Raw genomic sequence first — 13,394 nt, 5'->3', positions numbered from 1 at the left:
GTATAAGATCGCGGCAAAAGCAAACTGCCACCACCTGGTCTCGAGCACGCGATCCAAAATACGTCACGCTCTCGAGGTACAGAGCAACCAACCGCGCCACGACAGCAGTTGATATAAATCTATGTTCGTTTCTAATACTTAAAATTCCCGGAGACCGTATAAGATCGCGGCAAAAGCAAACTGCCACCACCTGGTCTCGAGCCCGCGATCCAAAATACGTCACGCTCTCGAGCTACAGAGCAACCAACCGCGCCACGACAGCAGTTGATATAAATCTATGTTCGTTTCTCATACTTAAAGTTCCAGAGACCGTATAAGATCGCGGCAAAAGCAAACTGCCACCACCTGGTCTCGAGCCCGCGATCCAAAATACGTCACGCTCTCGAGGTACAGAGCAACCAACCGCGCCACGACAGCAGTTGATATAAATCTATGTTCGTTTCTAATACTTAAAGTTCCCAGAGACCGTATAAGATCGCGGCAAAAGCAAACTGCCCCCACCTGGTCTCGAGCCCGCGATCCAAAATACGTCACGCTCTCGAGGTACAGAGCAACCAACCGCGCCACGACAGCAGTTGATATAAATCTATGTTCGTTTCTAATACTTAAAGTTCCAGAGACCGTATGAGATCGCGGCAAAAGCAAACTGCCCCCACCTGGTCTCGAGCCCGCGATCCAAAATACGTCACGCTCTCGAGGTACAGAGCAACCAACCGCGCCACGACAGCAGTTGATATAAATCTATGTTCGTTTCTAATACTTAAAGTTCCCGAGACCGTATAAGATCGCGGAAAAACCTGACTGCCCCCACCTGGTCTCGAGCCCGCGATCCAAAATACGTCACGCTCTCGAGGTACAGAGCAACCAACCGCGCCACGACAGCAGTTGATATAAATCTATGATCGTTTCTAATACTTAAAGTTCCCAGAGACCGTACCATATCGCGGCAAAAGCAAACTGCCCCCACCTGGTCTCGAGCCCGCGATCCAAAATACGTCACGCTCTCGAGGTACAGAGCAACCAACCGCGCCACGACAGCAGTTGATATAAATCTATGTTCGTTTCTAATACTTAAAGTTCCCAGAGACCGTATAAGATCGCGGCAAAAGCAAACTGCCACCACCTGGTCTCGAGCCCGCGATCCAAAATACGTCACGCTCTCGAGGTACAGAGCAACCAACCGCGCCACGACAGCAGTTGATATAAATCTATGTTCGTTTCTAATACTTAAAGTTCCAGAGACCGTATAAGATCGCGGCAAAAGCAAACTGCCACCACCTGGTCTCGAGCCCGCGATCCAAAATACGTCACGCTCTCGAGCTACAGAGCAACCAACCGCGCCACTCCAGCAGTTGATATAAATCTATGTTCGTTTCTCATACTTAAAGTTCCAGAGACCGTATAAGATCGCGGAAAAACCTAACTGCCCCCACCTGGTCTCGAGCCCGCGATCCAAAATACGTCACGCTCTCGAGGTACAGAGCAACCAACCGCGCCACGACAGCAGTTGATATAAATCTATGTTCGTTTCTAATACTGAAAGTTCCCAGAGACCGTATCAGATCGCGACAAAAGCAAACTGCCCCCACCTGGTCTCGAGCCCGCGATCCAAAATACGTCACGCTCTCGAGGTACAGAGCAACCAACCGCGCCACGACAGCAGTTGATATAAATCTATGTTCGTTTCTAATACTTAAAGTTCCCAGAGACCGTATGAGATCGCGGCAAAAGCAAACTGCCCCCACCTGGTCTCGAGCCCGCGATCCAAAATACGTCACGCTCTCGAGGTACAGAGCAACCAACCGCGCCACGACAGCAGTTGATATAAATCTATGTTCGTTTCTAATACTTAAAGTTCCCAGAGACCGTATAAGATCGCGGCAAAAGCAAACTGCCCCCACCTGGTCTCGAGCCCGCGATCCAAAATACGTCACGCTCTCGAGGTACAGAGCAACCAACCGCGCCACGACAGCAGTTGATATAAATCTATGTTCGTTTCTAATACTTAAAGTTCCCAGAGACCGTATCAGATCGCGGCAAAAGCAAACTGCCACCACCTGGTCTCGAGCCCGCGATCCAAAATACGTCACGCTCTCGAGGTACAGAGCAACCAACCGCGCCACGACAGCAGTTGATATAAATCTATGTTCGTTTCTAATACTTAAAGTTCCCAGAGACCGTATAAGATCGCGGCAAAAGCAAACTGCCACCACCTGGTCTCGAGCACGCGATCCAAAATACGTCACGCTCTCGAGGTACAGAGCAACCAACCGCGCCACGACAGCAGTTGATATAAATCTATGTTCGTTTCTAATACTTAAAATTCCCGGAGACCGTATAAGATCGCGGCAAAAGCAAACTGCCACCACCTGGTCTCGAGCCCGCGATCCAAAATACGTCACGCTCTCGAGCTACAGAGCAACCAACCGCGCCACGACAGCAGTTGATATAAATCTATGTTCGTTTCTCATACTTAAAGTTCCAGAGACCGTATAAGATCGCGGCAAAAGCAAACTGCCACCACCTGGTCTCGAGCCCGCGATCCAAAATACGTCACGCTCTCGAGGTACAGAGCAACCAACCGCGCCACGACAGCAGTTGATATAAATCTATGTTCGTTTCTAATACTTAAAGTTCCCAGAGACCGTATAAGATCGCGGCAAAAGCAAACTGCCCCCACCTGGTCTCGAGCCCGCGATCCAAAATACGTCACGCTCTCGAGGTACAGAGCAACCAACCGCGCCACGACAGCAGTTGATATAAATCTATGTTCGTTTCTAATACTTAAAGTTCCAGAGACCGTATGAGATCGCGGCAAAAGCAAACTGCCCCCACCTGGTCTCGAGCCCGCGATCCAAAATACGTCACGCTCTCGAGGTACAGAGCAACCAACCGCGCCACGACAGCAGTTGATATAAATCTATGTTCGTTTCTAATACTTAAAGTTCCCGAGACCGTATAAGATCGCGGAAAAACCTGACTGCCCCCACCTGGTCTCGAGCCCGCGATCCAAAATACGTCACGCTCTCGAGGTACAGAGCAACCAACCGCGCCACGACAGCAGTTGATATAAATCTATGATCGTTTCTAATACTTAAAGTTCCCAGAGACCGTACCATATCGCGGCAAAAGCAAACTGCCCCCACCTGGTCTCGAGCCCGCGATCCAAAATACGTCACGCTCTCGAGGTACAGAGCAACCAACCGCGCCACGACAGCAGTTGATATAAATCTATGTTCGTTTCTAATACTTAAAGTTCACAGAGACCGTATAAGATCGCGGCAAAAGCAAACTGCCACCACCTGGTCTCGAGCCCGCGATCCAAAATACGTCACGCTCTCGAGGTACAGAGCAACCAACCGCGCCACGACAGCAGTTGATATAAATCTATGTTCGTTTCTAATAATTAAAGTTCCAGAGACCGTATAAGATCGCGGCAAAAGCAAACTGCCACCACCTGGTCTCGAGCCCGCGATCCAAAATACGTCACGCTCTCGAGCTACAGAGCAACCAACCGCGCCACTCCAGCAGTTGATATAAATCTATGTTCGTTTCTCATACTTAAAGTTCCAGAGACCGTATAAGATCGCGGAAAAACCTAACTGCCCCCACCTGGTCTCGAGCCCGCGATCCAAAATACGTCACGCTCTCGAGGTACAGAGCAACCAACCGCGCCACGACAGCAGTTGATATAAATCTATGTTCGTTTCTAATACTTAAAGTTCCCAGAGACCGTATAAGATCGCGGCAAAAGCAAACTGCCACCACCTGGTCTCGAGCCCGCGATCCAAAATACGTCACGCTCTCGAGGTACAGAGCAACCAACCGCGCCACGACAGCAGTTGATATAAATCTATGTTCGTTTCTAATACTTAAAGTTCCCAGAGACCGTATGAGATCGCGGCAAAAGCAAACTGCCCCCACCTGGTCTCGAGCCCGCGATCCAAAATACGTCACGCTCTCGAGGTACAGAGCAACCAACCGCGCCACGACAGCAGTTGATATAAATCTATGTTCGTTTCTAATACTTAAAGTTCCAGAGACCGTATAAGATCGCGGCAAAAGCAAACTGCCCCCACCTGGTCTCGAGCCCGCGATCCAAAATACGTCACGCTCTCGAGGTACAGAGCAACCAACCGCGCCACGACAGCAGTTGATATAAATCTATGTTCGTTTCTAATACTTAAAGTTCCCAGAAACCGTATAAGATCGCGGCAAAAGCAAACTGCCCCCACCTGGTCTCGAGCCCGCGATCCAAAATACGTCACGCTCTCGAGCTACAGAGCAACCAACCGCGCCACGACAGCAGTTGATATAAATCTATGTTCGTTTCTAATACTTAAAGTTCCCAGAGACCGTACGAGATCGCGGCAAAAACAAACTGCCCCCACCTGGTCTCGAGCCCGCGATCCAAAATACGTCACGCTTTCGAGGTACAGAGCAACCAACCGCGCCACGACAGCAGTTGATATAAATCTATGTTCGTTTCTAATACTTAAAGTTCCCAGAGACCGTACCAGATCGCGGCAAAAGCAAACTGCGCCCACCTGGTCTCGAGCCCGCGATCCAAAATACGTCACGCTCTCGAGGTACAGAGCAACCAACCGCGCCACGACAGCAGTTGATATAAATCTATGTTCGTTTCTAATACTTAAAGTTCCAGAGACCGTGTAAGATCGCGGCAAAAGCAAACTTTTTTTTTAAGTTTCACTTTATTCAACCAAAATCAAAATGTACAGATAAAACAAGTGCACTTAGTGCACTTTTTGACAAGTACTAAACAGAATTTAGTAAAATAATAATCCAAACAGTTAATGCAGAACAAAGGAAGTATATATTAAGACTTTAGAAATGAAAAACAAAACCTTAAGAGACATTTGTCTTGAGATTAATATGAAGTTTGTCTTTTTTAATTTTAACAAAAGACGTTCCGGACGTCCAAAGTTTACTAAACTGATGTTTTGTGAGACGACTGAAGTCTGCTTCTACTCGGGTTTTAATTTCCTTTGCAATAATCGAGAGAAGAGCAGTCCCAGTTTGGGCTTGGTCTTCAAAAATATGAAGGCACCTTGACTTCCAAATAGCAAATTTCGTAATACAAAAGATAAACCAAATTCTGTTGAAAACTATCTGTGGAAAGTCGACACAAGGGAATCCAAACAAATACAGTTTCATGTTAAATGAGCTGTTATCACCAGCTAATCTGTGAAAAATTTTCTCTACCCAAATCAAAACTGTCTTGGCTTTTGGGCATTCCCAGAAAATGTGAGAAATGGTCTCAATTTCGTTACACTGCTCGCAAGGACAAATACCGTCACCCATTCCCCAGTCCTTTATCCTTTTACCGGTGTACAAAATGTGATGTGCTAGACGCCATTGAAAATCCATTAATTTGTTGCCTAGCATGTTACTAAAGGCCAGCTTCCAGATGGTCTCCCAAGGGAAAGCTGGGTAATCTCTAACAGCAATTAAGTTGGCACCACTGGGTTGAAGGGATTTAGTAATAAGTTTGATACTCTTACTGGACTGAAAGAAAAGGCTGTCCATGGAATGTAACCTCCTAATGATATCACTTGCGTAAAGTAACGAGGGTGGACAAACGGCAGAATTTGGCCGCGTATTGGACCATAACTGAGGGAAGACTCTACGTAGTGGCATGGCCAGAAAGAAACGAGCTATAATAAAATGGATAGGCGGGTCTTGCATGCGAGTCAGCAAGGTAAATAACGGTCTAATTAACAATGCATCCATCTTATTTCTAAAACTATCTAAACCTAAGCCGCCTTTTAGTCTGTCCAAGATGATGACTTTCCTAGACACAAGGTCGGGTTTGTTTTCACCCCAAATAAAGGAGAAAACGGCTTTGTTTACTGCCTTGACCACACTATCAGGCACACGAAAAACGGGGGCCACAAAGTAAAACAGTGGATAAATAACAGTATTAGTAACCAGCACTTTGCCTAGGAGAGTCAAGTGTCTGCTGCTCCAAGATTTAGCAATAAGAGTGGCAGATTTAACCTTGGTAGCCCAATTACAATGGACAGCCTCCTTTGAACCAAAAGTCACACCCGTGATTTTGATTGAAGAGGTACTCCAATGAATGTTGGTGGGTAACTGACGAGAGGCAAACGTACCCAACTTTAAGCCACAAGTCTTGCTCATGTTTACAGAAGCACCGGTAGCTTTTTGAAAAAGTTTAAACACATTAAAATACTGTGCGATATCACCAATATTGGTTGCAACACATGTGGCGTCATCCGCGTATTGAAGAAATTTAACACGTCTGCCACTCCCACCAGGGATGGGAAAGCCCCGGATGCTATTGCAACTATTAATATATCTAGAAATTGGCTCAATGAATAACACATACAGAACCGGTGAAAGGGGGCAGCCCTGCCTCACCCCTCGAGCAATGGGTATGATATCAGAGAGATTTCCGTTGATAAGAATACGACTGTAAATATTGTTGTACAAAATAGTCACCCATTTTCGAAAATTGCTACCAAACCGTAACTTCTCGAGAACTCTCATAAGAAATGACCAAGAAACTTTATCGAAAGCTTTGTGTTGGTCGATTGAGATGAGGGCACAATCAATTTTCTTCATGGCAGAATAATCAATTATATCTCTAATTATGAACATATTATCGTGAATAGATCTGCCAGGGACAGAACACGTTTGATGCTCGTTTACAATAGTGGGCAATACTTTAGACATTCTGATTTGTAGAACCTTCGAGATCAGTTTATAGTCTGTGTTAAGCAGACTGATTGGACGCCAATTGGTTGGGTCAGTCTTATCACCTTTCTTTGGGAGAAGTGTAACGATGCCTGTACGCTGAGACATTGACATAGTGCCAGTTTTGAAAATGTTGTTATAAACACCGAGGAGGTCTTCGCCCAACATATCTAGGAAGGAGGAATAGAATTCGTATGGAAGACCATCAATACCCGGAGATTTGTTATTGGAAGCAAGCGACAGAGCAATCTTTATCTCATCTAGAGTGATAGGTTTTTCAAGACTTTCAATGTCCTCATCATTTAACATGTTGTGCAAACTATTAATGAAAACATCTTGAGAACTCTCGTCAAACCCTTCGTGGTTGGAATAGAGATCACTAAAGAATTTGTGGAAAACCTCTATAATTTCCTTATTATTGCAGGTAATATTACCGTCCGGTTTGCGGACTTGATGAACAACTTTCTGATCGGCTTGACGTTTTTCTTTTCTAAAGAAAAAGGCAGATGGTTTTTCCCCTTCTTCAAGAAATTTAGCTCTGGAACGAATGTAAGCACCTCTTAACTCAGTGTTAATAATATCATCGATTTCCTGAGAATTTGAAGTCGCACAAAGCGTTTGAAGCTCTTTAAGCCGATTTCTCTTCTGACGAGCAATGCGGGAGCTGTGCCGAACCGCAAGCGTTTTAATTCTAGACTTAACGTTCTCCCACCAATCAGATAAAGCATTAAAACCTGGCTTCAGAGTGGACCAAAGCTTATAATAAACACGTAATTCTTTGCAGAATTCCTTATCATTGTTAAGAGACACATTGTACTTCCAATAACCTTTCCCCCGAGTAGCAGTGTGAGGAATTTTGATGTTGACCTGAATAGGCTTATGGTCAGAATAAGGGATCGGCGACGTAGTCGCTTTGTTGACAAAAAAATCTCTCGAAGAGTAGATTCGATCAAGTCTAGAACTTTGACTGTTGTTAAAACGAAACCAGGTATGACCGGGTATGGTGGGGTGGATAACCCTATAACAATCAACAAGATTATAAGTGACAATAAGATCGTTGATCTCATCCCGGCCTACAAAAGCAGAACGGTTGGACGAAATGTTTGAGCGATCGATGTCATCCATTACACAATTAAAATCGCCCCCCAAAATAATAGGGTCGTAACCACGGGTGTAAGTGTAAATTTGCCTGAAAAACGCTTTCCTTTCACTCGGGGCGTTAGGCGCATAAATGTTACAAACCCGTACAGTACTGTTATGAATAGTGCAGAGGGCAGAAATGCAACGACCAGAGGTATCGTGTCTTACTTGCGAAATGACGCAACACAGTTTACTACTGAAAGCAATACCCACCCCACAAGAGTGATTAGAAGAACTAGGGGAGAAAATGAAAGGACCACCCCATTGACGTCTGAAAAATTGAGAGTCGGCACTATCCGACAAATACAGTTCTTGCAGAAGAATAATATCAAAATTGAATATCTTAGCCCATTGTAAAATCTTTGAACATTTTTTGTTGTCTCTTAGTCCATTAACGTTAAGTGAAGCAATCGATAGGTTCATAGTAGCCATAGAGAGAGATAAAGTAAAGAACAGAACGAGATGTATACCACAATGAGATTCCGATGATCAGGCATTCCTTAAAAAATACCTGTCGAAAAATTCTATCTCCTTTTTACTGACAAATTCTGGGTGCTCGTCAGCCATATGTAAGATCCATTCCTGGGGGGATTTACACGTATTCTTGCAAGACTTCATAGCACATGGGTACTTTGACGGTTTCAGCTTTGGGTGGGCGTTTAACAGGTGCTCTTTCAAAACGTGATACTCAGAAAAAACTTCCGGGCATCCCTTTGCTTTACATGAGTGCCATGGCTCATCCTCTAGAAAAATTTGTGACATTTTCACACTATCTTTGGGGTCCTCGGCGGGGAAGCGAAGACTTGACCTGGATCTTTCTGGCCTTTTGACTGCTTCAGGTTGGGAGACACTTTTTCTCTTGGGTCTTAAGCTGGGACGAAATTTATTATCCCCAACGATGTCCTCTTGTGACGATATTTCAGGTGAAGGTTTAGACTGTCTTCTTTCGCTGTTCGATACTTCCCGATGTTCTGTTTGAGGGGTGGCCCAGCTACTTGATGCTAAAGACATTGTCTCCATAACCTCTGTGTTTTTGAACAAATCTGTGTCGCTATCGTTGATTGTTTGACTTTCTTCTTTTTTCTCTAGGTCCTGTGTCATACCTTGTGTATCGACCGTTTCGGCATTGGTGTTGCCGTCAGTTACTTTTGCCGTTGGCTCGTCAGTTTCTTCCGACATTGTTGCCTCTTGTTGCACGACAGCAGGACCCTTGACCCAGGCTCTGGCGGTAGGGCTGATTTTGTTCGCAAAGGAAATTGGGCAGCTACGAGAGGTGTGCCCTAACTTTTCGCATACGGTGCACTTAACTTCAGTCACACATTGCTTTGCTGTATGTCCAATTTCGTGACAGTTGTAGCACTTTATCTGGTCACAGTGTTTTGCTTCATGTCCGTTTGCTCCACATTTCAGGCAAGTTCTGGGCTGGCCTCTATATCGCACCCAACAGTTTCTTCCACCAAGTCTTAAGGATGAAGGGATGTCTTTGGTGATTTCAACCTGATACTGCCGAATCCCATTAAACACCTGTGGGTAGTCGGAAAGTGTAAGGAAACGACCACTCACAACTTTACCGTAACGGCCTAGAATATACCTCACCACGTTGTCCCCCAATTCATACGGTACATGCAAAACCGTAACTAGCGTCGTGCAACCAGTATATGTTGTTGCAGTGCAGCAATCTGCACTCGATAGAGCAGGCCAAAACTTCTTCTTCAAATCTACTGTTTTGAAAGTCACGTCCCATAGTCTACCGGGGAGTTCCTGAACCGCCGTTAGATGTTCTCCGGGATCTATGCACTTTTCCTTCAAAAGATTAAAAAGAACTGACTTCCCCTCACTACAATCTAGGTGAAGCTGTATGGACGTGTCTCGACTAAGAGCAGCCATGTTGATTCTATGTTCGTTTCTAATCCGCGCCACGACGTATAAGACGCCAAGATCGCGGCAAAAGCAAACTGCCCCCACCTGGTCTCGAGCCCGCGATCCAAAATACGTCACGCTCTCGAGGTACAGAGCAACCAACCGCGCCACGACAGCAGTTGATATAAATCTATGTTCGTTTCTAATACTTAAAGTTCCCGAGACCGTATAAGATCGCGGAAAAACCTAACTGCCCCCACCTGGTCTCGAGCCCGCGATCCAAAATACGTCACGCTCTCGAGGTACAGAGCAACCAACCGCGCCACGACAGCAGTTGATATAAATCTATGTTCGTTTCTAAAACTTAAAGTTCCCAGAAACCGTATAAGATCGCGGCAAAAGCAAACTGCCCCCACCTGGTCTCGAGCCCGCGATCCAAAATACGTCACGCTCGCGAGCTACAGAGCAACCAACCGCGCCACGACAGCAGTTGATATAAATCTATGTTCGTTTCTAATACTTAAAGTTCCCAGAGACCGTATGAGATCGCGGAAAAAACAAACTGCCCCCACCTGGTCTCGAGCCCGCGATCCAAAATACGTCACGCTCTCGAGGTACAGAGCAACCAACCGCGCCACGACAGCAGTTGATATAAATCTATGTTCGTTTCTAATACTTAAAGTTCCCAGAGACCGTATGAGATCGCGGCAAAAGCAAACTGCCCCCACCTGGTCTCGAGCCCGCGATCCAAAATACGTCACGCTCTCGAGGAACAGAGCAACCAACCGCGCCACGACAGCAGTTGATATAAATCTATGTTCGTTTCTAATACTTAAAGTTTCCGAGACCGTATAAGATCGCGGCAAAAGCAAACTGCCCCCACCTGGTCTCGAGCCCGCGATCCAAAATACGTCACGCTCTCGAGGTACAGAGCAACCAACCGCGCCACGACAGCAGTTGATATAAATCTATGTTCGTTTCTAATACTTAAAGTTCCCGAGACCGTATAAGATCGCGGCAAAAGCAAACTGCCCCCACCTGGTCTCGAGCCCGCGATCCAAAATACGTCACGCTCTCGAGGTACAGAGCAACCAACCGCGCCACGACAGCAGTTGATATAAATCTATGTTCGTTTCTAATACTTAAAGTTCCCAGAGACCGTATAAGATCGCGGAAAAACCTAACTGCCCCCACCTGGTCTCGAGCCCGCGATCCAAAATACGTCACGCTCTCGAGGTACAGAGCAACCAACCGCGCCATGACAGCAGTTGATATAAATCTATGTTCGTTTCTAAAACTTAAAGTTCCCGAGACCGTATAAGATCGCGGAAAAACCTAACTGCCCCCACCTGGTCTCGAGCCCGCGATCCAAAATACGTCACGCTCTCGAGGTACAGAGCAACCAACCGCGCCACGACAGCAGTTGATATAAATCTATGTTCGTTTCTAATACTTAAAGTTCCCGAGACCGTATAAGATCGCGGCAAAAGCAAACTGCCCCCACCTGGTCTCGAGCCCGCGATCCAAAATACGTCACGCTCTCGAGGTACAGAGCAACCAACCGCGCCACGACAGCAGTTGATATAAATCTATGTTCGTTTCTAATACTTAAAGTTCCAGGGGGAGTATAAGATCGCGGCAAAAGCAAACTGCCCCCACCTGGTCTCGAGCCCGCGATCCAAAATACGTCACGCTCTCGAGGTACAGAGCAACCAACCGCGCCACGACAGCAGTTGATATAAATCTATGTTCGTTTCTAATACTTAAAGTTCCAGGGGCCGTATAAGATCGCGGCAAAAGCAAACTGAACCCACCTGGTCTCGAGCCCGCGATCCAAAATACGTCACGCTCTCGAGGTACAGAGCAACCAACCGCGCCACGACAGCAGTTGATATAAATCTATGTTCGTTTCTAATACTTAAAGTTCCCGAGACCGTATAAGATCGCGGCAAAAGCAAACTGCCCCCACCTGGTCTCGAGCCCGCGATCCAAAATACGTCACGCTCTCGAGGTACAGAGCAACCAACCGCGCCACGACAGCAGTTGATATAAATCTATGTTCGTTTCTAATACTTAAAGTTCCAGGGGCCGTATAAGATCGCGGCAAAAGCAAACTGCCCCCACCTGGTCTCGAGCCCGCGATCCAAAATACGTCACGCTCTCGAGGTACAGAGCAACCAACCGCGCCACGACAGCAGTTGATATAAATCTATGTTCGTTTCTAATACTTAAAGTTCCCGAGACCGTATGAGATCGCGGCAAAAGCAAACTGCCCCCACCTGGTCTCGAGCCCGCGATCCAAAATACGTCACGCTCTCGAGGTACAGAGCAACCAACCGCGCCACGACAGCAGTTGATATAAATCTATGTTCGTTTCTAATACTTAAAGTTCCAGAGACCGTATAAGATCGCGGCAAAAGCAAACTGCCCCCACCTGGTCTCGAGCCCGCGATCCAAAATACGTCACGCTCTCGAGGTACAGAGCAACCAACCGCGCCACGACAGCAGTTGATATAAATCTATGTTCGTTTCTAATACTTAAAGTTCCCAGAGACCGTATAAGATCGCGGCAAAAGCAAACTGCCCCCACCTGGTCTCGAGCCCGCGATCCAAAATACGTCACGCTCTCGAGGTACAGAGCAACCAACCGCGCCACGACAGCAGTTGATATAAATCTATGTTTGTTTCTAATACTTAAAGTTCCAGAGACCGTATAAGATCGCGGCAAAAGCAAACTGCCCCCACCTGGTCTCGAGCCCGCGATCCAAAATACGTCACGCTCTCGAGGTACAGAGCAACCAACCGCGCCACGACAGCAGTTGATATAAATCTATGTTCGTTTCTAAAACTTAAAGTTCCAGAGACCGTATTAGATCGCGGCAAAAGCAAACTGCCCCCACCTGGTCTCGAGCCCGCGATCCAAAATACGTCACGCTCTCGAGGTACAGAGCAACCAACCGCGCCACGACAGCAGTTGATATAAATCTATGTTCGTTTCTAATACTTAAAGTTCCCAGAGACCGTATAAGATCGCGGCAAAAGCAAACTGCCACCACCTGGTCTCGAGCCTGCGATCCAAAATACGTCACGCTCTCGAGGTACAGAGCAACCAACCGCGCCACGACAGCAGTTGATATAAATCTATGTTCGTTTCTAATACTTAAAGTTCCCAGAAACCGTATAAGATCGCGGCAAAAGCAAACTGCCCTCACCTGGTCTCGAGCCCGCGATCCAAAATACGTCACGCTCTCGAGGTACAGAGCAACCAACCGCGCCACGACAGCAGTTGATATAAATCTATGTTCGTTTCTAATACTTAAAGTTCCAGGGGCCGTATAAGATCGCGGCAAAAGCAAACTGCCCCCACCTGGTCTCGAGCCCGCGATCCAAAATACGTCACGCTCTCGAGGTACAGAGCAACCAACCGCGCCACGACAGCAGTTGATATAAATCTATGTTCGTTTCTAATACTTAAAGTTCCAGGGGCCGTATAAGATCGCGGCAAAAGCAAACTGCCCCCACCTGGTCTCGAGCCCGCGATCCAAAATACGTTACGCTCTCGAGGTACAGAGCAACCAACCGCGCCACGACAGCAGTTGATATAAATCTATGTTTGTTTCTAATACTTAAAGTTCCCGAGACCGTATAAGATCGCG

At 46.6% G+C, this 13,394-nt stretch overlaps 1 protein-coding gene across 1 annotated transcript; it reads left to right on the top strand.

The window, feature by feature from the left end:
• Nucleotides 1–4,745: 4,745 nt before the first annotated feature.
• On the top strand, nt 4,746–9,733 carry LOC139976113 (uncharacterized). The gene is made up of 3 exons (XM_071984553.1): nt 4,746–5,719; nt 7,163–7,287; nt 8,968–9,733. The coding sequence occupies exons 1-3, from the start codon at nt 5,686–5,688 to the stop codon at nt 9,160–9,162; spliced, it is 354 nt and encodes a 117-aa protein (XP_071840654.1). The 5' UTR covers nt 4,746–5,685; the 3' UTR covers nt 9,163–9,733.
• The last annotated feature ends 3,661 nt before the right edge of the window (nt 9,734–13,394 follow it).

Source organism: Apostichopus japonicus, chromosome 11, assembly GCF_037975245.1.
Source record: "Apostichopus japonicus isolate 1M-3 chromosome 11, ASM3797524v1, whole genome shotgun sequence".
Taxonomy (NCBI): Eukaryota; Metazoa; Echinodermata; class Holothuroidea; order Aspidochirotida; family Stichopodidae; genus Apostichopus; species Apostichopus japonicus.
The sequence above is the reverse complement of the archived record's forward strand: the minus strand, read 5'-3'. Positions and strand labels throughout refer to the sequence as shown.

What these genes read in the sequence shown, in the direction of transcription:
- LOC139976113 (XM_071984553.1), top strand. Translation starts at nt 5,686, where the DNA reads ATGGATAGGCGGGTCTTGCATGCGAGTCAGCAAG. An exon ending in CTTGCATGCGAGTCAGCAAG is followed by an intron (nt 5,720 to 7,162) that starts GTAAATAACGGT and finishes TTATTATTGCAG; the next exon opens with GTAATATTACCGTCCGGTTT. An exon ending in AATTTAGCTCTGGAACGAAT is followed by an intron (nt 7,288 to 8,967) that starts GTAAGCACCTCT and finishes TTTTTTCTCTAG; the next exon opens with GTCCTGTGTCATACCTTGTG.